This window comes from Macrobrachium rosenbergii, chromosome 8 (genome assembly GCF_040412425.1).
Source record: "Macrobrachium rosenbergii isolate ZJJX-2024 chromosome 8, ASM4041242v1, whole genome shotgun sequence".
In the NCBI taxonomy this organism is placed as follows: Eukaryota; Metazoa; Arthropoda; class Malacostraca; order Decapoda; family Palaemonidae; genus Macrobrachium; species Macrobrachium rosenbergii.
This window is the reverse complement of record NC_089748.1, coordinates 47,905,457-47,924,885: the sequence shown is the minus strand read 5'-3', so window position 1 is coordinate 47,924,885 and position 19,429 is coordinate 47,905,457. Positions and strand designations below refer to the sequence as shown.

Below are 19,429 nucleotides of genomic sequence, written 5' to 3'. Positions count from 1 at the left end.
TTAGTTCTAAAGTAATCTGCTTTAGTTGAGAAAATCACTTTAAAAAGTGGAAAAATAAGATTGCGAAGCGATCTACCATTTCCAGTTCTTAGCTTAAGTCTAGATGACGTAATCTTTCGCGTTCCAGCGAAGTGACGTCACACCCTGGATGACATCATCATCTTGCCCCACAGCCGGGAAGGAGAGCTCCCGTCGATGAGCTGGCAAAGTATGAGGAAAAGTGGAATGAGGGAAGTAATAAGAGAAATGAGGATTCTTGCGTTGTGAATCATTACTAAAATTGAAATGGGATCGGTAATATTGTTTTCTAAATGTCATCTTTAAAACCTCGTATTGTTGTACCTTGTAGGGGATAAGGCAGTCTGCACTAGTACTAAATTTAGTACCTCGCGTCTTCCAAATGCTCTATGACGTCATCAACATTGTAAGAGGAAAGAGAAATGATTTCGACAAACACTTCCTGGTGTTCTAAGACTACTTCCATTACTCGTCAGGAAACGGTGAAAGCTCAGGTGTGTCGATAGTTGTCATTTGTGTGTGGATGAGAATTTCCAAGTGATCTGATCTAAAATATTTTCCTAGGCAATAAACATGAGCAATGCCACTGAGGTCTCGGTCTCAGGTAGTGAATTTAGGGAGTGTACTTGAAAATTTCTCCTTAAATGAATAAGCAGTGAATTATTTTCATTACGACAAACCAGACTATTAAAAACATGATGCAAACTGTGCAATATATAGGCCTAGTTGTCAGGGTTTTAAACATGATGCAAACTGTGCAATATATAGGCCTAGTTGTCGAAGTTTTAAACATGATGCAAACTGTGCAATATATAGGCCTTGTTATCAAGGTTTTAAACATGATGCAAACTGTGCAATATATAGGCCTAATTGTCAAGGTTTTAAACATGATGCAAACTGTGCAATATATAGGCCTAGTTGTCGAGGTAAAACCTGAACTGACTAATATCCACAAGAGAGATACAAAAACTCACACTGAACGCAGACGTTTTAAAACTAACAATTCATATTTTATCAAGATGCTTCCCGAACCAATCACCTGATACTATAAAACGTGAAATGAACTGGACATGTAACAGAACTCAAGAGACATGAAACCATTAACAAATCGAGAGAGAAAATTGTCGATGCTTCGTTAACTGAACCCTCCCCCGACCCCCATATCTAAATCCCCCTCCGTCCATTCCCTCCTTGCCCTTTAGATTTTCCGTATGATGACGACGACCAATCTTGAGAACATTAACCCTTTCGCTTATGACTCTTATGACAATTACGTCTGGGGACCGTGGCAGTGACTGGAGCGGTTAGCTTAATAATGTTTATTCCTTTATATGTTCAAAGACGCATATCTCCGACAGTTTTCAAGGCAGACCGCTCAATTTTTTTTCATTTTGCTGCTGATTACATATACTACAAGTAATCACCCCCTTTTTGACGTTTGGATACGTCATCATTAAGCGACGGACTTAAATTTGGATGACGTTCATTACGTCATCGGTAAGCGAAAGGGATAAATTCGAAACGTAACACAAAGACTTCGAAAACGCTCATGACTGGAACGTCACTAGACCTAGCTTTTCTTTCTGAAATCATCTCGCCTCACTCTTCCATTTATGAATGAAAGTACTAAATGAAAACTGACAGATGAAGAGTTGAACTGAATCTTAATTATGGAAAAACAACAACTTCGGTCATGACATTTTAAGTGTTTTTACTAGCCGGAATATGAGCTGCTTCTATATTCCCCGTACGCAGGGTATATCGATAATTTACTGATCATCACCAGAGGTCTTTTCACCTCAAGGTCTACGAAGGCAAAAGAGCTTACGTATCGCTTCTTGGACCAATCACAAAAAAGCCCAAAGGTGAATTGCAGTTCATTAACATCAAACAAAAGTGAGTCTGAGTGTGCCCTGAAGAAAATGCGAGCGGATGTGTATGGTTTCAGCGCTTGGAGCCAGAGGGCGTAACAGTATAGGAACATTTTAAAAATGATGAAGCATCAACCAAGAAGATTGCAGTTATGATACGCCTTCTGATACCTCAGGCCACTGAATGACGTCAAGCTATCAAGAGCAACAGAAATGAGTGGTATTCCTTCCGTGAATGATGTCAAGAATGTGATTTTTTTGCGGTCACTTCGAACTTTCCCCTCAAGCTTGGTAGTTGCAGTATTTTGGGGTAGCTAATCACGGACATGAATGCGAAGTTGTAATATATTGCAGCTTGCTTGCAAGAGAGTCATTAATTCTATCAAAAGCTGTTTCTGCAGCCTTGTAGCCCTCATGTAATTTTTTCATGTGTAAAACTCCTTACATAACTCCTTCATAAGACTACTTGAGCTACAGGCTGCTCGAAAGATAAAGTCGCCATACTTGCACAAGGCCAAAGTGACAGAGTGACCCAAGGTCACTAAGGTCTGCCAGTTATTTCCTAAATTTTTACCATTACATTTAGGAAAGAAATGTGAAATTAAGAGCATTTTTTAAAAAATAACTTTAACATTTCTGTGAAACCTAAGAAAATAAAATACTTAACGTAGCTAACACGTCCACTCTAGTAAAACTAGATTTGATAACAATTCTACCAAAGAAAAGCTAATGTATCCTAAGGTTGGTGGCAAAATCGTACTAATAATGAAACAATGAAAAGTTCAAGAGGACCATTTTTGTAAAGTGGCTTCTGAAATAGTGTTTAACTCCGTGCCAGATAAATGCATTATGTCTGAATAGAACTGAATTGAATATAAAATTTAGGCCAAAGGCCAAGCACTGAAACCGAAACTGACAGCAAAAAGGTTTGAAAGGTGTAACAGGAGGAAACCCCCACAGTTGCACTATGAATCAGTTGTTAAGAGAGGGTGGAAAGTCAGATGGAAGAAAGAGAATATGAAAAGATGTACAGCAAAAGGAACGAAAGGGGTTGCAGCTAGGGGGCCGAAGGCATGCTGCAAAGAACCTTTAGTAATGCTTACGATGCACCGCATGAGGTGCACTGACGGCGCTACCCCCCTACGGGACATTACACTATTATGTCATGTTCTAAAGATATAAATTGCAAGCTCTTTTTTAAGTGGAAAATATCGTAATTAAAAAAGGCATTGAACTGCCTCTATGATATCATGGAACATAAAAAAAAAAATTGCCTTTGGCCTAAAAATGAAACCGTTTCTTGGAGCGAACGGGTTGAAGGTTGAAGGAGCTGGCAAGAGGAACAGAAACTCATTGTGGAGAGAGAGAGAGAGAATAAAAAACAAGCTTTTAAAAATGAACCGTACTCAAGGAAGGGGTTTCATTTTGACAGATACATGGCCGCCAGGAAACAGTCATGCAATAACGAAATTTCAAGGTTAAAAGTAGATGTTGGCAATGTTAGTGAAAGGGAATATTGTGCAATAAGCGGGAAGTGCTATCAGTTATAGAAGCCCATCTGTCTATTTACCTTTATCCCGCTAAGCTCGAAGTATAAGAGCAAGACCAAGTAGGATAATATATCCGAATTTGTTTTTTTTTTATGAATTTTCGTGTATTTTTATTTTTTATTTTTCTCAAATGATGAAAATCTTTACATGTTCTTTTCATTTCTGTTTTACCATTCTCACGTAATCCTCGTCATTTGCAGGGATATTGAAAATAATATGCTTTATACATCTTTCATATCATGACGGGTTGAATGTCAGTGATAGTCAAGAAAAATAATACCATAGAAATACATACATATATATATATATATATACTGTATGTATGTATATATATATATATATATATATATATATATATATATATATATATATATATATATATATATATATATAAATTTTACTCACATCAGGATCGAACCCAGGTCTTTCAATTGAAAGGCAAGGGCGCTGCCTTTACTTTAGAAATCGAGACCAATTCTATCTCACCCATCCTTCTTCGGCATCGAATCTTACAATATTCTTCTGGTAATGACAACTCGAAACATTGACGGTAATATGTGAGAAGATTGCCATCTAATATCTTCGGTGTACCTGCAATCACTCGTAATTAGAACAGCGTTAGATGTGTAACTCAAGAGTTGTTTCTGTGTTTAAAGCTATTGTATTTTGGACCGAAATAATACCTCACATGATTACGATTATAATGAGGTCTGTGGTCAATAAAATTATCTATCAGTCTATCTATCCATCTGATGTCTGTAGTTATGACATACAAATTCTGACAGCTGACGACTGTGAGAGCTCGAATTCGTATCTATTTAACTATGACAACTAGAGAGAGAGAGAGAGAGAGAGAGAGAGAGAGAGAGAGAGAGAGAGAGAGAGAGAGTGGTAGAAGATACTTGTGGAGAAACATGAATAAAAGAAAGTTATATGACCTAAACTTGAGAAATTGCACTGATTGTTGAGTATAATAAATATCGGGAGTTTCTCATGTTACCGGCTGTCTCATTGCATTGGTGCCATAAAATCATGTCCTCTTTCCATTGTCTGAGATATTTCTACAGTTACGAGAGAGAGAGAGAGAGAGAGAGAGAGAGAGAGAGAGAGAGAGAGAGAGAGAGAGAGAGAGAGAGAGAGAGAGAGGTCTTAATAAGATCCACGCTTCACAACTTCATTTTAATTGACAAAGCACAATGGATAGCATGAAACTGTTTATAAGGCGGCAAATGCTCGAAATATTCCCTAACAATATTTTCGTTTGTTTTTGTTCTGGCCGGGACTGGGCACTAAAATACCCAATAATCAGTGCTCGCCGCCCCAAGCAGGTGTTCTTGGAATGTTACAGGTGATCATGCCGGTGATTCCAACGCTAATTTCAGATAGTGATCTCATGCGGGTTTAACGTAACTCCTTTTCTCTATTTTCGACTATGATATATTTCAAGGGTTAACTATTAAGAATCACTACAAAGGAATGCAAGTAAGAGATTGTATTGAAATTGTACTGATTGTAAGGTAAAATTATTAAATTGAATTTAGATAAAATTATCTCTAACTTTGTGCCCGTGATCTTTCGTCTTATCTAACAGAGAGAGAGAGAGAAAGAATTTCAGTACCGTGTTACGTAACAAACCAATAAAACATTGGCCTTTCCCTGTGTGTGTGTGTGTGTGTGTGTGAGAGAGAGAGAGAGAGAGAGAGAGAGAGAGAGAGAGAGAATGGATAAACATGCTGAATTTATACGAGAGAGAGAGAGAGAGAGAGAGAGAGAGAGAGAGAGAGAGAGAGAGAGAGAGAGAATGGATAAACATGCTGAATTTTACGAGAGAGAGAGAGAGAGAGAGAGAGAGAGAGAGAGAGAGAGAGAGAGAGAGAGAGAGAGAGAGAGAGAGAGAGAGAGAGAACGGATAAAAATGCTGGATTTTTAACGTCACTATTCCCGATGAACGATCAGTTACGAACTGTGATATGACGGAGGTCTAATTTCCCTCTCTCCTTACCTTTTCAATGTAATTGGTCTTCCCCTTCTTTTCTTACAGATCATGCAACTCCCTTGAGTAAGCTCCTTCGTCATCGACCGGTTTGCAATTCAGCTCGGCAAGGTGCAATATGGCTCGGAGCGACCTTTCTTGGAGGTGCAGTCTCACGAGGCAGAGTGTCACTTTTCACCAGTTTCATGGGAAGAAACTAAGATACCAACAGACACTAACAGGAGCTAATTGTGCTAACACTTCCACTGGTTCCAAGAAACGACTGGTTAGCGAACCATTAACCGAACGGCTTAGTTTGCGTCGGGGGCAGTCAGCTTGTTATCGTCTACGCGGTCTTATGAAACCGACGAACACCAGCTACAGTCCAGCAAATCATCGCAAGCAGATTATAAGTCAAAGCGTCTTGTTGACTTTAACGCGGATATTCGTGATTGGACTACTGTTGAACTACTTAGGTTTGGTGTGTCCTACGGCAGAGGGAATTCCACAGGACATATACAGAAAATGGCTTCATGAAGGTAAGTGTTAGTTCAGAGTAAAATTTCATTAAATTATTGTGTATGAGTTCGTTGCTATCATTTATTATATATATATATATATATATATATATATATATATATATATATATATATATATATATATATATATATATATATATATATTTATATTTATATTTATATAAATTTAATAGTAATAAACATCAAAGGTTTATTACTATTATGTGTAGCAACGTTTATCACAGTTGTTCAGCAGTTTTTGTGGCAATGATTGCCGGGTACTTAACACCAAAAAAAAAAAAAAGTCTAATTGCACTTTCTTGATAAAAATAATAGCACGTCATTTCTCCCTACGATTCTCATCGTAATTACATTACTGAATGTTTTACTTGGGAAAATGTTCTCCGAATGTTTCATGATTTTCACATAACCGAGAGAGAAACGTGAATATGAACCTGTAAGTTAGTTTGACCACAAGCAGAAATGTCAGAAGTCACGGGTTTTAAGATTCCAACACATAAAAATACTTTTAAAATGTTTGAAAGCGTTACTGAAGTCGTAAAATTTGATGACCAGAGGAATCCCAGCGACTGTTTTAATAAGCTTACCAGCAATTGCTAAAAAAAAAAGTCTCCAGTACTTCTGCATGATATTGCATCAGTTTTTTTTTTCTTCTATTTAAAGGTGAATTCATTGTTAACTTTTTCCTATTTTTTATTTTACAGGTGACCGCATGATTATTGCGGCAAAACCAGGAGATTTTGACAGAGAAAAAAGTAAGTAATTGCTTTGCGGACACATATTTATGTCAAAAACAAAAATTGTTTTGCGCAATAAATTAATTTTGACAAAGGAAAAGTGACTGCTCTGCGGAGGTTTGTCAGAATGAGACATTCTATTTTGTGCAATAGGCTAATTTAGAAATTAAAAAAACTTGCATTTTAAAGGGCATTAGCTGACCCAGCCTAGGGATAACAGATGATCACCGTATGATTATTCCCTATTCATGGGTCTGGAACAGCTCCATAAATGAAATTTAGGTAGCGGGTGTTAGAAAATTTAGATTAGAATAAAAAATTTAAAAAATTAGAATATTAAAATTAAACATTTTAAAATTTAGAATGTTAAAATTAAAATTTATTACAAAATCGAAATAGAAAAAATTAGGTTATTTTTCAAGTCTCACGATACATAAAAAAAAAAAACAGGAAACAAAGATACATTTGAAAAGCTCCTTATTAATTATAAGGAATTCAGACGTATAAGAAATTATTAAATAGATTTTCATACCAGGTCACACGAAAAAAAAACACGCACTAACATCACTAACCTTTTTTTTTTTTTTTTGACCAACAGTTTTAACATCGGGAGTGATTGACATCGAGATATTTGCCGACAACATCACTCTTGAGATCAAAGTAGACGGCAATAGGGTAAGACTCTGAGTCTACGACTCGGATACTAAGACTCAGATGCTGAGACTCTGAGGCTACGACTCCGTCTTCAAGACTCTGAGTTTTGACTCAGATGGCAGACTCCAGATGCTAAGACTCTGAGGCTAAGGCTCTGAGGCTACGACTCAGATGCTAAGACTCTGCGGCTATGACTCAGATGCTTAGGCTCAGATGCTGAGACTCTGAGGCTACGGCTCAGAGGCTACGACTCCGAGGCTACGACTCTGAAGCTGAGACTCGGAGGCTAAGACTCCGAGGCTAAGACTCCGAGACTAAGACTCAGGGGCTAAGACTCCGAAGCTAAGATTCAGAGGCTAAGACTCTGAGGCTAAGACTCTGAGGCTAAGACTCTGAAGGTAAGACTCAGAGGCCAAGTCTCAGAGGCTACGACTCAGAAGATGAGAATCGGAGGCTAAGACTCAGAGGCTATGTCTCGGGGGCTACGACTCAGAGGCTAAGACTCGGAGGCTAAGACTCCGAGACCAAGACTCAGAGGCTAAGACTCAGAGGTCAAGTCTCAGAGACTACGACTCAGAGGATGAGAATCCGAGGCTGAGAATCCGAGGCTACGACTCATAGGCTAGATGCTAAGACTCTGAGGCTAAGTCTCAGAGGCTGAGATTCGTAGGCTACGACTCAGAGGCTAAGATTCTCTTGATTAAACAACCGGATTTTGTAATAACTTTATATTTCAATAGAATAAAAGCGTAAAATAACTGAGGTAAAATTTTCTTATGGAAATGTACAGAGGATAATATTCATTATTTTGTTAATTATGTTCTATTTCATTTTTAATATCTTAGTTGTTTTACTTTCCATTTGATTTTGGTATCCTCGTAACTTTCACTGGCTATTATATATATTCATTATCCTTTGTTGGTGTGCATAGGCTGATAGATAGTTGGGTGGCTGAACAGATGAATAGACTTACCTTTGCAACCAATAATAAAAGTTCTACATGTATTTCATACAAGCAGAAAATGCAATGTGATTATTTACATCTCTCTTTGCCATTTATTCAGTTACCAAACAACTCCACTCATTTATTTATGATATTAGTTGATTAAGCAAATGAGTGGATAAATCCGTCCCTAGTTTGACGACCTGGCGTAAGCCATTTTTTCCTCTTTCTGAGAAAATGGTCTGCAAAGTTTTTATATCATTCAGAGTTTCTAATTAGCCCATCTTTTGTGGAAATTTGTTGGAAATTTTGACAACGCGGACAGCTGAAATTTTGATATGTTATGGAATATCAAAACTGAGGAACTTTGACTGGAAACCTCGGCAACTTACCTTAAAAAAATGGGTTACGCCAGTTGGTCAAAACAGGGACAAATCGTTATAGTATTTAAAAAATTTCCTTCTGTTAAAAGGTTATGTACAAGCACAACGAGACTGTTAAATCGTTGCCGAACGAATATCGTCCCACCCACCGGGGCATTGGGGTGGTAGTCTTGCACCCAACGACTGGCGAAGTCCTGATCACGGGTCACTACGAGACAGGCCAGCCTATGGCTTACAGGCCCTTCATGGAAATGCTGAATAGCCTGCAGGCTGGAAGGATCCTCGTCTTAGCTGCTCCTGTAAGTTAACTGAGTTACTTGAAGGTAAACATTTGCTATTTATTTGTGGGTTTATGCTAGACCTCGTTATGGGCTAGTGTGTCTGCTTGTTTGCTGAAAGTGAGACCAAGGTAGCTCATAGTACCACTCTTTCCTAAGTGCCCTTTCTATAGGTCTGGTCTAGCAGGTTATCCGTCAGTGTAACTCACGTGGTACACTGTAGGCAGTACTCATGACCCATTGGCATTACTTCAGGTTTTTGCAGCTTCCCTAAGTTCCCTTCTATCCCTAGCTGCAACCCCTTTATCCCCTTTACTGTGTCTCCGTTCGTATTCTCTTTCTTCCACCTTACTTTCCTCAACCCTCTCTTAGCAATTGTTGCACATTGAAACCGCAAGGTTTTCCTCCTGTTACACCTTTCAAACCTTTTGTTGTCAATATCCCTTTCAGCAGGTTATCACATGGTGTGCCCCAGTGCCTTGAAGTAATGAAAATAAGCAATACTGATATGTAACAAAGTCTAATAGTTAATCTTTATTCAGAGAATCTTTCTAGTCAGGACTAATTTGTGATTAGCAGTGAGGTATTTATCGGTATTTATCTACTCCATCTTCCTTTCTCTCACTCGCAGGGCGACTGGAGGTCTCATATGAACGAGGCTTCAGCAAATTTCTTGACTGAGTATATTGACGGTTGGCTTGTGGATGAAGTCTGCATTGGAGAGATGTGGGCAGGCGTGGGTCTGATCAATGGCCCGCTGTGGGCTGAAACTCTCACCACCGTTGCCAATTACGTCAGGCCCAGCAGGTCTAGCCCAATCTACATGGCAGTCACTGTGCCTAAATCCCCCAAAAGTAAGTGCATGGCAACGATGGTAGTATGGGAAAGCATTTTGGGAAATCGGCCCTATCTTGAAACAATATCCCAAAACAATTCTGGTATATTGTAAATGAAGTATTTTTTGACTTGGCCGCCTATATCTGGTCGTTACGTCATCGTCCTCGCTGTTCTTGCACTTCTACGAAGACGGACATTCGATTATCTGCATTTTTACAAGGGTGTCTTGTAATGAGTATACCATTTGTCAGAATAGCAAGGCAACTTGTAGGTCGAATGAAGGAAATAATTCTACAACATAAAATTAATTTGCTTGCTTAAAACTTTTGGTCACAAATTCGAAATTAAATCTACTGTTTATTTAATTTACCTTGCTATATCGAAGGTATGAAAAGCCGATGTTTCTTGTGCAAGTTGGTAGCCTATGTGATTTGCTAACACACTAATCAATACAAACATCCATCTTGATTGCATTCACATGACTTTATAAGAGAGTATTTTCTTTGTTTTGTGTGTGTGTGTGTGTGTGTGTGACTGTTCATGCCATTAGGATGACGTCTCACTCTCATATTTCAAGTTATTACTATTATAAGTACTGTATTGTCAATGATATCACGTCTCCAGCTCGTAATACTAACAAACAAGAGGTGAACAAGCCTTTTGTGAAGTATCTTTTCACATGAAACTAACCTTCCTGAAGCGATACGAATTGGTCAATGTCTGGTGCACAAAACGACAGCTCACTTATCCCAATCGGCCAACAAAAAAGTCTCAGTTACAGTCATTATAACTCACGTATCTTGACCTGGCCGTTTTGTGCCTTGCAGAAAACAGGTGTGAATGGTACAGCGACCCAAAGCAAGAGGACCGAGCGAGATTTTGCGAAACGTACGAGGGGTACGGGGACTTCTGTAGCTGCGATACCACAGAGATCATATCACCGGCTGATGCTGTGAGTTAGTTTTTCTTCTTCTTGCGTGGAATCCTGTGAAATCCTTTGAGTTTTCAGTTGTAGCGAAACTGATCGTCAATTATTGTGACTGATTATTAGGCAATATGTTGTGTTGTCTTTTTCTGTCCCCTTTTAGAATATTACTTACATGTTCAGGTCTGCTTTTTTCTTTCTTGATAGGACTGAATCAGAGGCAACTGAGGTGCTTCCATGCCTTCTGGGCTATGTTTAACACCTGCTACCCCTTTACCCTCTGTTCCAGTTACAGCTTTTCTATAGAAGCATATTTTTGGCTGGAATTGCAAATAATCTTATATTATCTCTAAATGGGAGACCATGAACGCATGGGGGTACTTCTTAGATTATGAAGTATCAGTTTCTTTTTAAGATAATCTTCCTTTCTTTTATTTACCAAGAAAACCCACTTTCAAATATCTGATTTTTTGTTGAAGCGTGCTTTCTTTTTTAGAAAGTTAACTTTTCTTTTAGAGCCAGTTAGATTATCAATAACCATTTTATTTGAAGTAATTAAATAAAAAAGTTAATAATCTCGGGAGATAATTTAATTATCAACTATCTTATTAGAGATAATCAATCAGAATTTCAATCTTTTCTAGATACTCGAATTATTATTATTAATCTTTTATTTAAAATAATAAACTAAAAGACTAACATTTTTTTTCTTAGGTAATCAAATTATCATTGACTAAATCACTTGAAGTCATCACCTAAAAAATACCTTTCTAATACTGTAATCAGATAGTCATTCTCACAAACTGTCTATACATTTAAGAAGGAATTCGCCATCGGGTATGGTATTGGGAGTGTGTGCAAATTCACTATGAAATCAATTTAAATACAGTGATTTGTGAGCATTTTGGAAGCTTCAAAATGAGCTCTCAACAAAAATATGCGTCATTATTGTCTTATTGCTGTGCAACATTTGTATTTCCTTACTTCTCAAATTTCTAAATGACAGTGCAAAATTCTTAAAAGAATGAGTAAACTCTTGCGAGGTGCTACTTGTAAATTGTGTTTTATTTACTTATACTAAATGTCAACAACATACCCAGTCACGAAAAAATTACGAAAACAAATTCTCCTTTGATTACAGCCGCCACTCGAAATGAAGGAACAGATTCCAATTGTCATCGCCACTGCCAGGCGCCAGTCCAAGGTTCTCAAGTAAGTGATTTCAAAAGTCTCTTTGGAATTCAGGGCTCACGAACCTCAGATCAGGCACTAATGTTTCATAGTCTTTGGCATTCTTTCACATTCAGGGTTCATGAGCCTCAAACCAGGTGCTAATGTTGCATAATCTTTGGCATTCTTTCACATTCAGGGCTCAAGAACCTCAAACCAGGTACCATTGTTTCATAGTCTTTGGCATTCTTTCACATTCAGGGCTCAAGAACCTCAAACCAGGTACCAATGTTTCATAGTCTTTGGCATTCTTTCACATTCAGGGCTCAAGAACCTCAAACCAGGTACCAGTGTTTCATCATCTTTGGCATTCTTTCACATTCAGGGCCCATGAGCCTCAACTCATGTGTTAATTCTGCATAATCTTTGGCAGCACCTACGATTATCAAAGCCTTGCGCAACAGAAATCAACTTTTCCACAGGAGTAACTTGTACTGCAGGAGCTCTGACAGATACCACACAGGTTTAAGATATTTGGAAACGCTTAGATAAATAACTTAATGAAAGACTTGATTAAACAGGTGAAAGTAATTGAAGCAATACCATCTAGATAATGAAGAGGTATCTGACGATGATGAAAGGTCAGGAATGTTAGACAGAAGCTTGAAGGCTATTGACGACAGGCACATTAAACAGCCGAGGTCCCATCTGAGTTTCAGGAGTACATTTAGAACTAGAAGCCTCAGTGAAACTGATTATACTGAACGAAAGGAATTCTAGACAATTTGCAACTATCGGATGAAGGTACTGGATAAAAAAGGCAAGTTTGCCAAATAACTGATTTTTCTAAAACATTAGGGAATAGGCTAGATCAGGAAAAGAAGCCGTGCAGCACGTAGGAGAGAAATGAGATGATTTTAGGAAATGATTATCACTTTATGTCTTGTGGACGTGGAGAAAGGCACCTGAAAAAATGCACAGAATGAAAATAGTGGCCACGCTTAAATGGGTAAACTACTAAAATAGAAGTATACTTATGAGTTTGTATTCAAGAAGCAAAGGGAAGTTGAGGCATACGAGATTACATGAGGGATGAAACAATTTTTCTTGTAAATTAAAATAAAAACCAGAGAAGCCTTAGGAGAAATGTGAAAATAAAACAAAAAATCAGTTCTCAGGTGAGGCGTGAAATGCCCAAGATCTCCAGATACTCTGATGTTGACAACAGAACCGTAGTTTCTTGGGGGGACCAGTAATGTTGACAACAGTTTATACCCTCATACCAGTCTAAATATTACAAAATTACGGTTCAGAAAGAAAAGGGGAAAGGAAACTTATAAAGATCTGCAGTAGTGTTTGTTATAAAAAAAATATTATCAGTCGGAAAGATCTGAAAAAATAACTTCTGATATTTATAGCCTAATTTCAAAAATGGCTAAAGTAGACTACCCCCTCTGAACTTGTCTATAGGAATATTTCTATACACTTCAGTCACGAAGAGAACTTAATAACATGATCATTTCTTAATGAAAAGACAAAGTAAGAAGTCGTTAATGATCGTCAGCTGAAAAAAGTTAACGACTGATTTTCTGACTTAAGAATTTTCATGGGTTTTCCTCTTTTTTTTAATTTTCACAGACAAATTCAACAGCTATGGACACAAGCTGGTGGCGGTAACACATCTATTCTGTTATCTGTGGATGGATTGCAGAAAAGTAGAGATTTCATAAAATGAGATAGAATAAAAAAAATAATATATATATATATATATATATATATATATATATATATATATATATATACACACACACACACATGTCAGCGTTATTTACAGAGTTGAAATACAGGTCCTTGCAGAAGTTTTTACTGTGGTTACAGGCCACTGTGTAACTATTTGTAGTCTATGCTGTCGAAACTTGAAGCTTTATAGGTAATATAATGACCTTTATGACTGAATACAAAAGATTGTGTTTACAACAACAACAACAACAATAATAATAATAATAATAATAATAATAATAATAATAATAATAATAATAATAATAATAATAATATGGCTTTCCAGCGTTCTGGGCAGAAACCTGCAAAGGGAGCAATTACTGGGTAAAAAAAGTCATGCGTGAATTTTACTCACATAGGTGGGGTAGGAGACAACAAAGATTAATTCAAGCAGGCAGTACTGAACCAGTGTCCAAAATAAACTGATCACCGTTTACAAATGCCTCCCTACTGATCAAGCTCTTGTTTTTGCAGCTCATTGGCCTACAGGCAGTGTATCACCTGAATCCAGCGGCTCTGAGAACGCTGTCCAGAATTAGTCAGCACATCAAGTTTTCGATCTTTCAGGCCTTCAAGTTAAACCCCGAAGCCAATAAAATTATCGTCCTAGAAGATGATCTCGTGCTTTCACCGGATTTCATAAGGTATAAATTCCATGTCACTCCTTCCGCTACATTAAGCTTTATGTCAACATTCCCCAGTAGGTTTATTGCTAGTACTAACTGACAGCCTATTTGTCTGAGCATTCACTTCACACGTTAATTTTTCTAACTTTCAGTTCAGTTTTTGATTCGTGGCTACCTTTCCAGTCATTGTTACCTTTTGCCTACTACCATAAATCTGGAATCATATTCTTATTCATAATCCTAACATCAATTGTGTCTAATAAGTTCACGAACAACTTTATTTTCGGCCAGTTATTTCCATCAGACAGCTCCCCTCCTGGACGCAGACAAGACCATCTTCTGCATTAACGCCTACAACTACAACAGCTTCCTCCCGACGGCGATAGACACGTCCAGGCTTTACCGGGAAGAGGTCCTCCCAGCCTATGGGTGGATGATTACCAGGGAACTGGCAGAGGAGCTTCTCGTGGACTGGCCTACCATGACAGAGGTACACAGTGAAATAAGAATTAGTTTAAACTCCGTTTTAGCTGCATTCGTTATTGTAGTGGGGATTTAAAGAAAGAAGCAATAGTCTACACAAAATTAAATATTAATAATGCTTATAAGAAAATGAGCATAGCAAAATAAAAAAAGTCTAATTTAGCATGACGCTTAGGCCTAACTGTACTTTCATTGCCCTAATAACAAGAGCATCTGAACATTGCAATGATATCATTTCATGTACTAAGAGAATGTGTGTACATTCTCCACATTTCCATGAATCACCAGAAATATTCTTATGAGTAAACTGACTTTTTTAATCGAACCCTCAACTCTGTCTCTCTTCCTATAGAGTGACTCAGCCAGGGTTGGAATACACTTGACCACCTCAGTTTTCAAATATATTATTTCAGTTTGCAGACTGGGACTGGTACATCAGAGCAAGGATACAGAGGGGAAGAGATATTGTGACTCCAGAGGTCCCTAGAACGTACCACAAGGGGTATGGAGGTTACCACATCACAGGATGGGAGCAGTCTGCTTACCTAGACAGGCGGGCTCTCAATGCTGACCCCGATGCCAAAGTTAATATATCGTAGTAAGTACATCGACAAATCATAATGATACCGATAGCAATTATTCCTCGTTATATATATTATCCATATAGTTTAACTACCTTAGTAAAGTTGCATTTCTGGATATAGAAAAGATTATGACATCCAGTATGCTTACGTCCCCTTAAAAGACTATAATAAGACCTAACTGCTAAAAACATGTAAGTAATTCTTTCTCGCGTCTGGAAATAATTTTGGGCGACTGCTCACGACAGAATTCTATTTTGTCAACATCTTTCAGATTTGTACAAAATGTACAGCATCATGCCTGTTCTGTGTTGTCAGACATATTAGAGAAAAATTAGACGCATCACTTGGCATCGACATGGTCTTTGGCATCTTATTGTAGTGTGTTTACCCAAATTTGTATTTTTTACAGCTTAACCAAAGATGCCTACGAAGCCTATTTGGAGAGCGAACTGAGAAATGCCACTGTTCTAGAAATCAAGGAACACCCCTGCGATAAGGAATACATACCAAAGGAAAAAGTATAACTTTCAAACTATTTAAATAAGTCCACGGTAAAAAAAAAAATAATGGAACAATCTTTACCACTCGAGTGAAATTTTTGTAATATTTACATCAGTAATTACAAAAATATCTAAAAGCATTCAAAAGCATGAGAAGGGATTACTAGACTATATTACACAACTGCTGTGTACTAATGAATCAGCAAAGAACAAATATCTCACAATTTTACTTTTATTATAGGTTGGAAGTTTTGTGGTGTATTTCTATGGCGAATATGAGACAGATACGAGTTTTGCATACTTTACGCTCGTCACGGTAAGTAATAATTCTCAGGGATGTAACTTATTTGCTTTAATAATACACATACACACACACAGACACACACACACACACACACACACATATATATATATATATATATATATATATATATATATATATATATATATATATATAATATATATATATATATATAATATATATATATATATATATATATATATATATATATATATATATATATATATATATAAATCATCACACACAATCACGGGGGAACAGAAATAAATTTCTGACTCACGTCAGAGATCAGACCAGGTCTCAGTAGGTAAACGCCCTGCTTTTCCACCTTGAGAGACCAAGTTCGATCCTGATGAGTTTAGAAAATATATATATATATATATATATATATATATATATATATATGTTATATATATATATATATATATATGGAAAAAGAAGAAGAATGCAGTATTTAAAAAGAATGCCAAATAATATCTATTTATTTCTTTTGTAAAAAGGGAACATTACTCAGATGTAGCTACTCAATACAAGCTACTATAAGAAAGTAATTCTGATATATTTGTAATATAGTAACGCTTAAAAGAATGCTAAAAGGATCAAATATCTCACGAATAGACAGGTATTCGAGCATAGGCCTATGTTAGCCAGTGTGTATGCCAATTTTTTTTTTTAGGAATTGTTGCTTCCTTCAAAACGCACAAAAGCACTCCTACTTTAAATTGCATATTAGATTTCTCCACGTTGACCTAACAGTATTTCTAATAAGTGGGACATGTTTTCGAGTTTCGTTGTCCAGCGTGTTGAGCTAAACACCGCTGAAGTAACACGTGTGACGCCGCTTAAGTATTTCTTTCCCATACTGAATTCTCTCACGCTTTCATCATTCATGTATTACCTGCTTCCATCCTACGTGTCTGCATCTTAAATTGATTTTTGTCTACTTCTTGAACTGCATATAATGGAACATCTAAGTCTATACGTGAAAGTGTTGCCCATAAGGTCTTCGATTTTCCAGTGTCTGAACGGCTACGAGAGGGGAAGAATGGAGCACCACCACTACATGTTCACTCTCGGTTACTATGGCAACTCCCTTTACATCATTGGCTGCCCGGGCTCGTATTACTGGTGAGTATCTTGGGAAATTCAGTTTCCTAATTTTTTTTTTATTTTACTTACATAGGCACATTAATGCACAAACTCTGTTGAAAAAACTATGACCTCTTCATAAGTTATCTTGCTATCAAGAACTCTATTTCGTAATCAGGAATGGGACTAAAATTTGTAATTGCTTAAATCCAACAAGCTTTTTTTATGAATAAAGCGACCCCGAAAGAGAATGTTCTGTCTCTAAGAATATTTACAAGAGATGTTCTTATTTTCTTTACAGCAGGGTGAAAAAAGAAGACTACGGCCGTCTAGTTTACAATCCCAGCAAGGACGACTTGAAGAGGTCGTTAATCTACAGGCAAAAATTCGTGAAGCATATGACCAGCCTTAGAGGCGCTTACAGAATCAACGCCACGAGCCTCTTTGAAGAAGTCACCTTGCAGAACTACGTGATGTGGGAAAGTAGTTTCATTATGTCAGAAATTGGAGAGGACGGGAAAATGGTCATGTAATCAGAAAGTCAAGAGAGCGCCGGCTGGGATTGATCAGCTGGTTAAAGCATTTGGTGTCAAAAGGAGAAAAAGAAAGCAAGCAAGAATTGTGAATATGCTCAGTTTACAGTTAGAAAATAAAATAAACAGACGTAGTTTTTAGAAACAACGTATCCATATACATAATTTACATTCACGCATTACACATTAATGTGAAGGTCTACCATAGGCAGAGCCTATATACAGTATACATTGGTTCTGCCTCAGGCTAACTAGACGAATTTAAAACTCTCATTTGTGATTAATCGTTGAATCGTATATTGTGAACAAACTTGAGTTCCTGAAGATTTCTTCAGTTTAAAACAATTCCTGGTGATGTTGCCAAGTTTGTTGAAATCTCATCACCCCATCCCTGCAGGTTTTTTTTTTTTTTTTTTGCAAGGTTTATATAAAAATATTCATGGTCATTTTTATTTGTTACAGCTTGATCATAGCAGGCGCTACTTAGAGCAACCTTATCCCTCACCCCTGTTTATTTACCAAACTTTCATTTCCTCTTCATCCCACCACTATGATTTGAGCAGGAATTGTTTGTGTATTTAGGAAAGACGAGGAAGAACAAAAATATTAAATAGTGGGATGTGGAAATGAGAGGCGCAGTGAAAGGTGATAGAGAGAGAAAAAAGATAGTTTAGCTACACGACAGAAGAGAAAATTATTCATAGAATATATGACTGGATGGATGAGGAAGTCAAGAAGAAAGTAAGAGCGAAAAATATGACGGGAAGTGGTGGAAGAGGAGAAAACGTTAGCAACGATCATAGAGAGAATAAACTATTCGACGGGGAGATAAATAAAAGATGCAGATTGAGAGATATTTTCTTAATCTAAAACGATAACAAAAACAAGCCATTTTTAGGAATTTTGTAACGGATCTATTGTATAGTACATAGTGTGTTATAAGTATAAATTAAATTTTTTAGAACTTGTACCCACTTTTAATCATCGGTGAACCCCCCAGAAATTCTGAATGAAGTTCGAAGAAATTGAAAAAGACATTCCCGTTAGACAAATAAATTACGAAGGAAAACGAGAAAAGTTAATGTAAAAGTTAATGTAAAAGTGAATGCTGCATCTTGTTCCTGATTACTTGAATGAAATTTGTTTGAAAGAAAGACTTCTGCAATTATCCGCACGAAGATAACATATGAATAAAAAAAATTTTTTTTACAATATAAGAAAGGGTGCATACACTCATAATGTAATACTGGTAAGATCATTTGAGAAACCTGACGAGATAATTTGAAAAAATTGCCGTATTTTGTTTATGTAAGATTTGATTTGTTCACTTACGGTAATGACATAAGGTTGGTCATTCTGTATTTTAGCGTCATTGGCTGAGTAAGTGTCTGTAATGGTGGTGAAGTGTTCTATAACGTTACCTTACTTATCAAATGTAAGTTAACCTATGTGAGTGTTGATGGCTTTGTTCAGTATTTGACTGTAGATTATTTGAGAGGAGAATAAAGTTAAATATTTATTAATTATACAACTATAGCTTACATGATTAGGCTGAGTGACCAGTTAGAGTGAAGGATATAGCCTAGGGTATGCCCTAGGCCTATGCCCATGTCATTGGTCACCAGTGGAGTGTTAGGCCAGCCACAACCACAGCCAT

General features: G+C 37.1%; 1 protein-coding gene across 1 annotated transcript; it reads left to right on the top strand.

Moving 5' to 3' along the window:
• Positions 1–8,759: 8,759 nt before the first annotated feature.
• LOC136841140 (protein O-linked-mannose beta-1,2-N-acetylglucosaminyltransferase 1-like) lies at positions 8,760–18,740 on the top strand. The gene is made up of 13 exons (XM_067108186.1): positions 8,760–8,966; positions 9,577–9,799; positions 10,610–10,734; positions 11,849–11,919; positions 13,516–13,592; positions 14,016–14,020; positions 14,131–14,300; positions 14,574–14,772; positions 15,179–15,363; positions 15,759–15,867; positions 16,091–16,165; positions 17,169–17,278; positions 17,541–18,740. Exons 1-13 carry the CDS (start codon positions 8,760–8,762, stop codon positions 17,770–17,772), a joined length of 1,788 nt encoding a protein of 595 aa, XP_066964287.1. The 3' UTR covers positions 17,773–18,740.
• The last annotated feature ends 689 nt before the right edge of the window (positions 18,741–19,429 follow it).

Bases quoted from the DNA above. Each gene is read 5' to 3' on its own strand.
- LOC136841140 (XM_067108186.1), top strand. From the start codon at position 8,760: ATGTACAAGCACAACGAGACTGTTAAATCGTTGCCGAACGAATATCGT. The intron at 8,967-9,576 runs GTAAGTTAACTG...TCTCACTCGCAG, and splicing joins TCCTCGTCTTAGCTGCTCCT to GGCGACTGGAGGTCTCATAT. The intron at 15,868-16,090 runs GTATAACTTTCA...CTTTTATTATAG, and splicing joins AATACATACCAAAGGAAAAA to GTTGGAAGTTTTGTGGTGTA.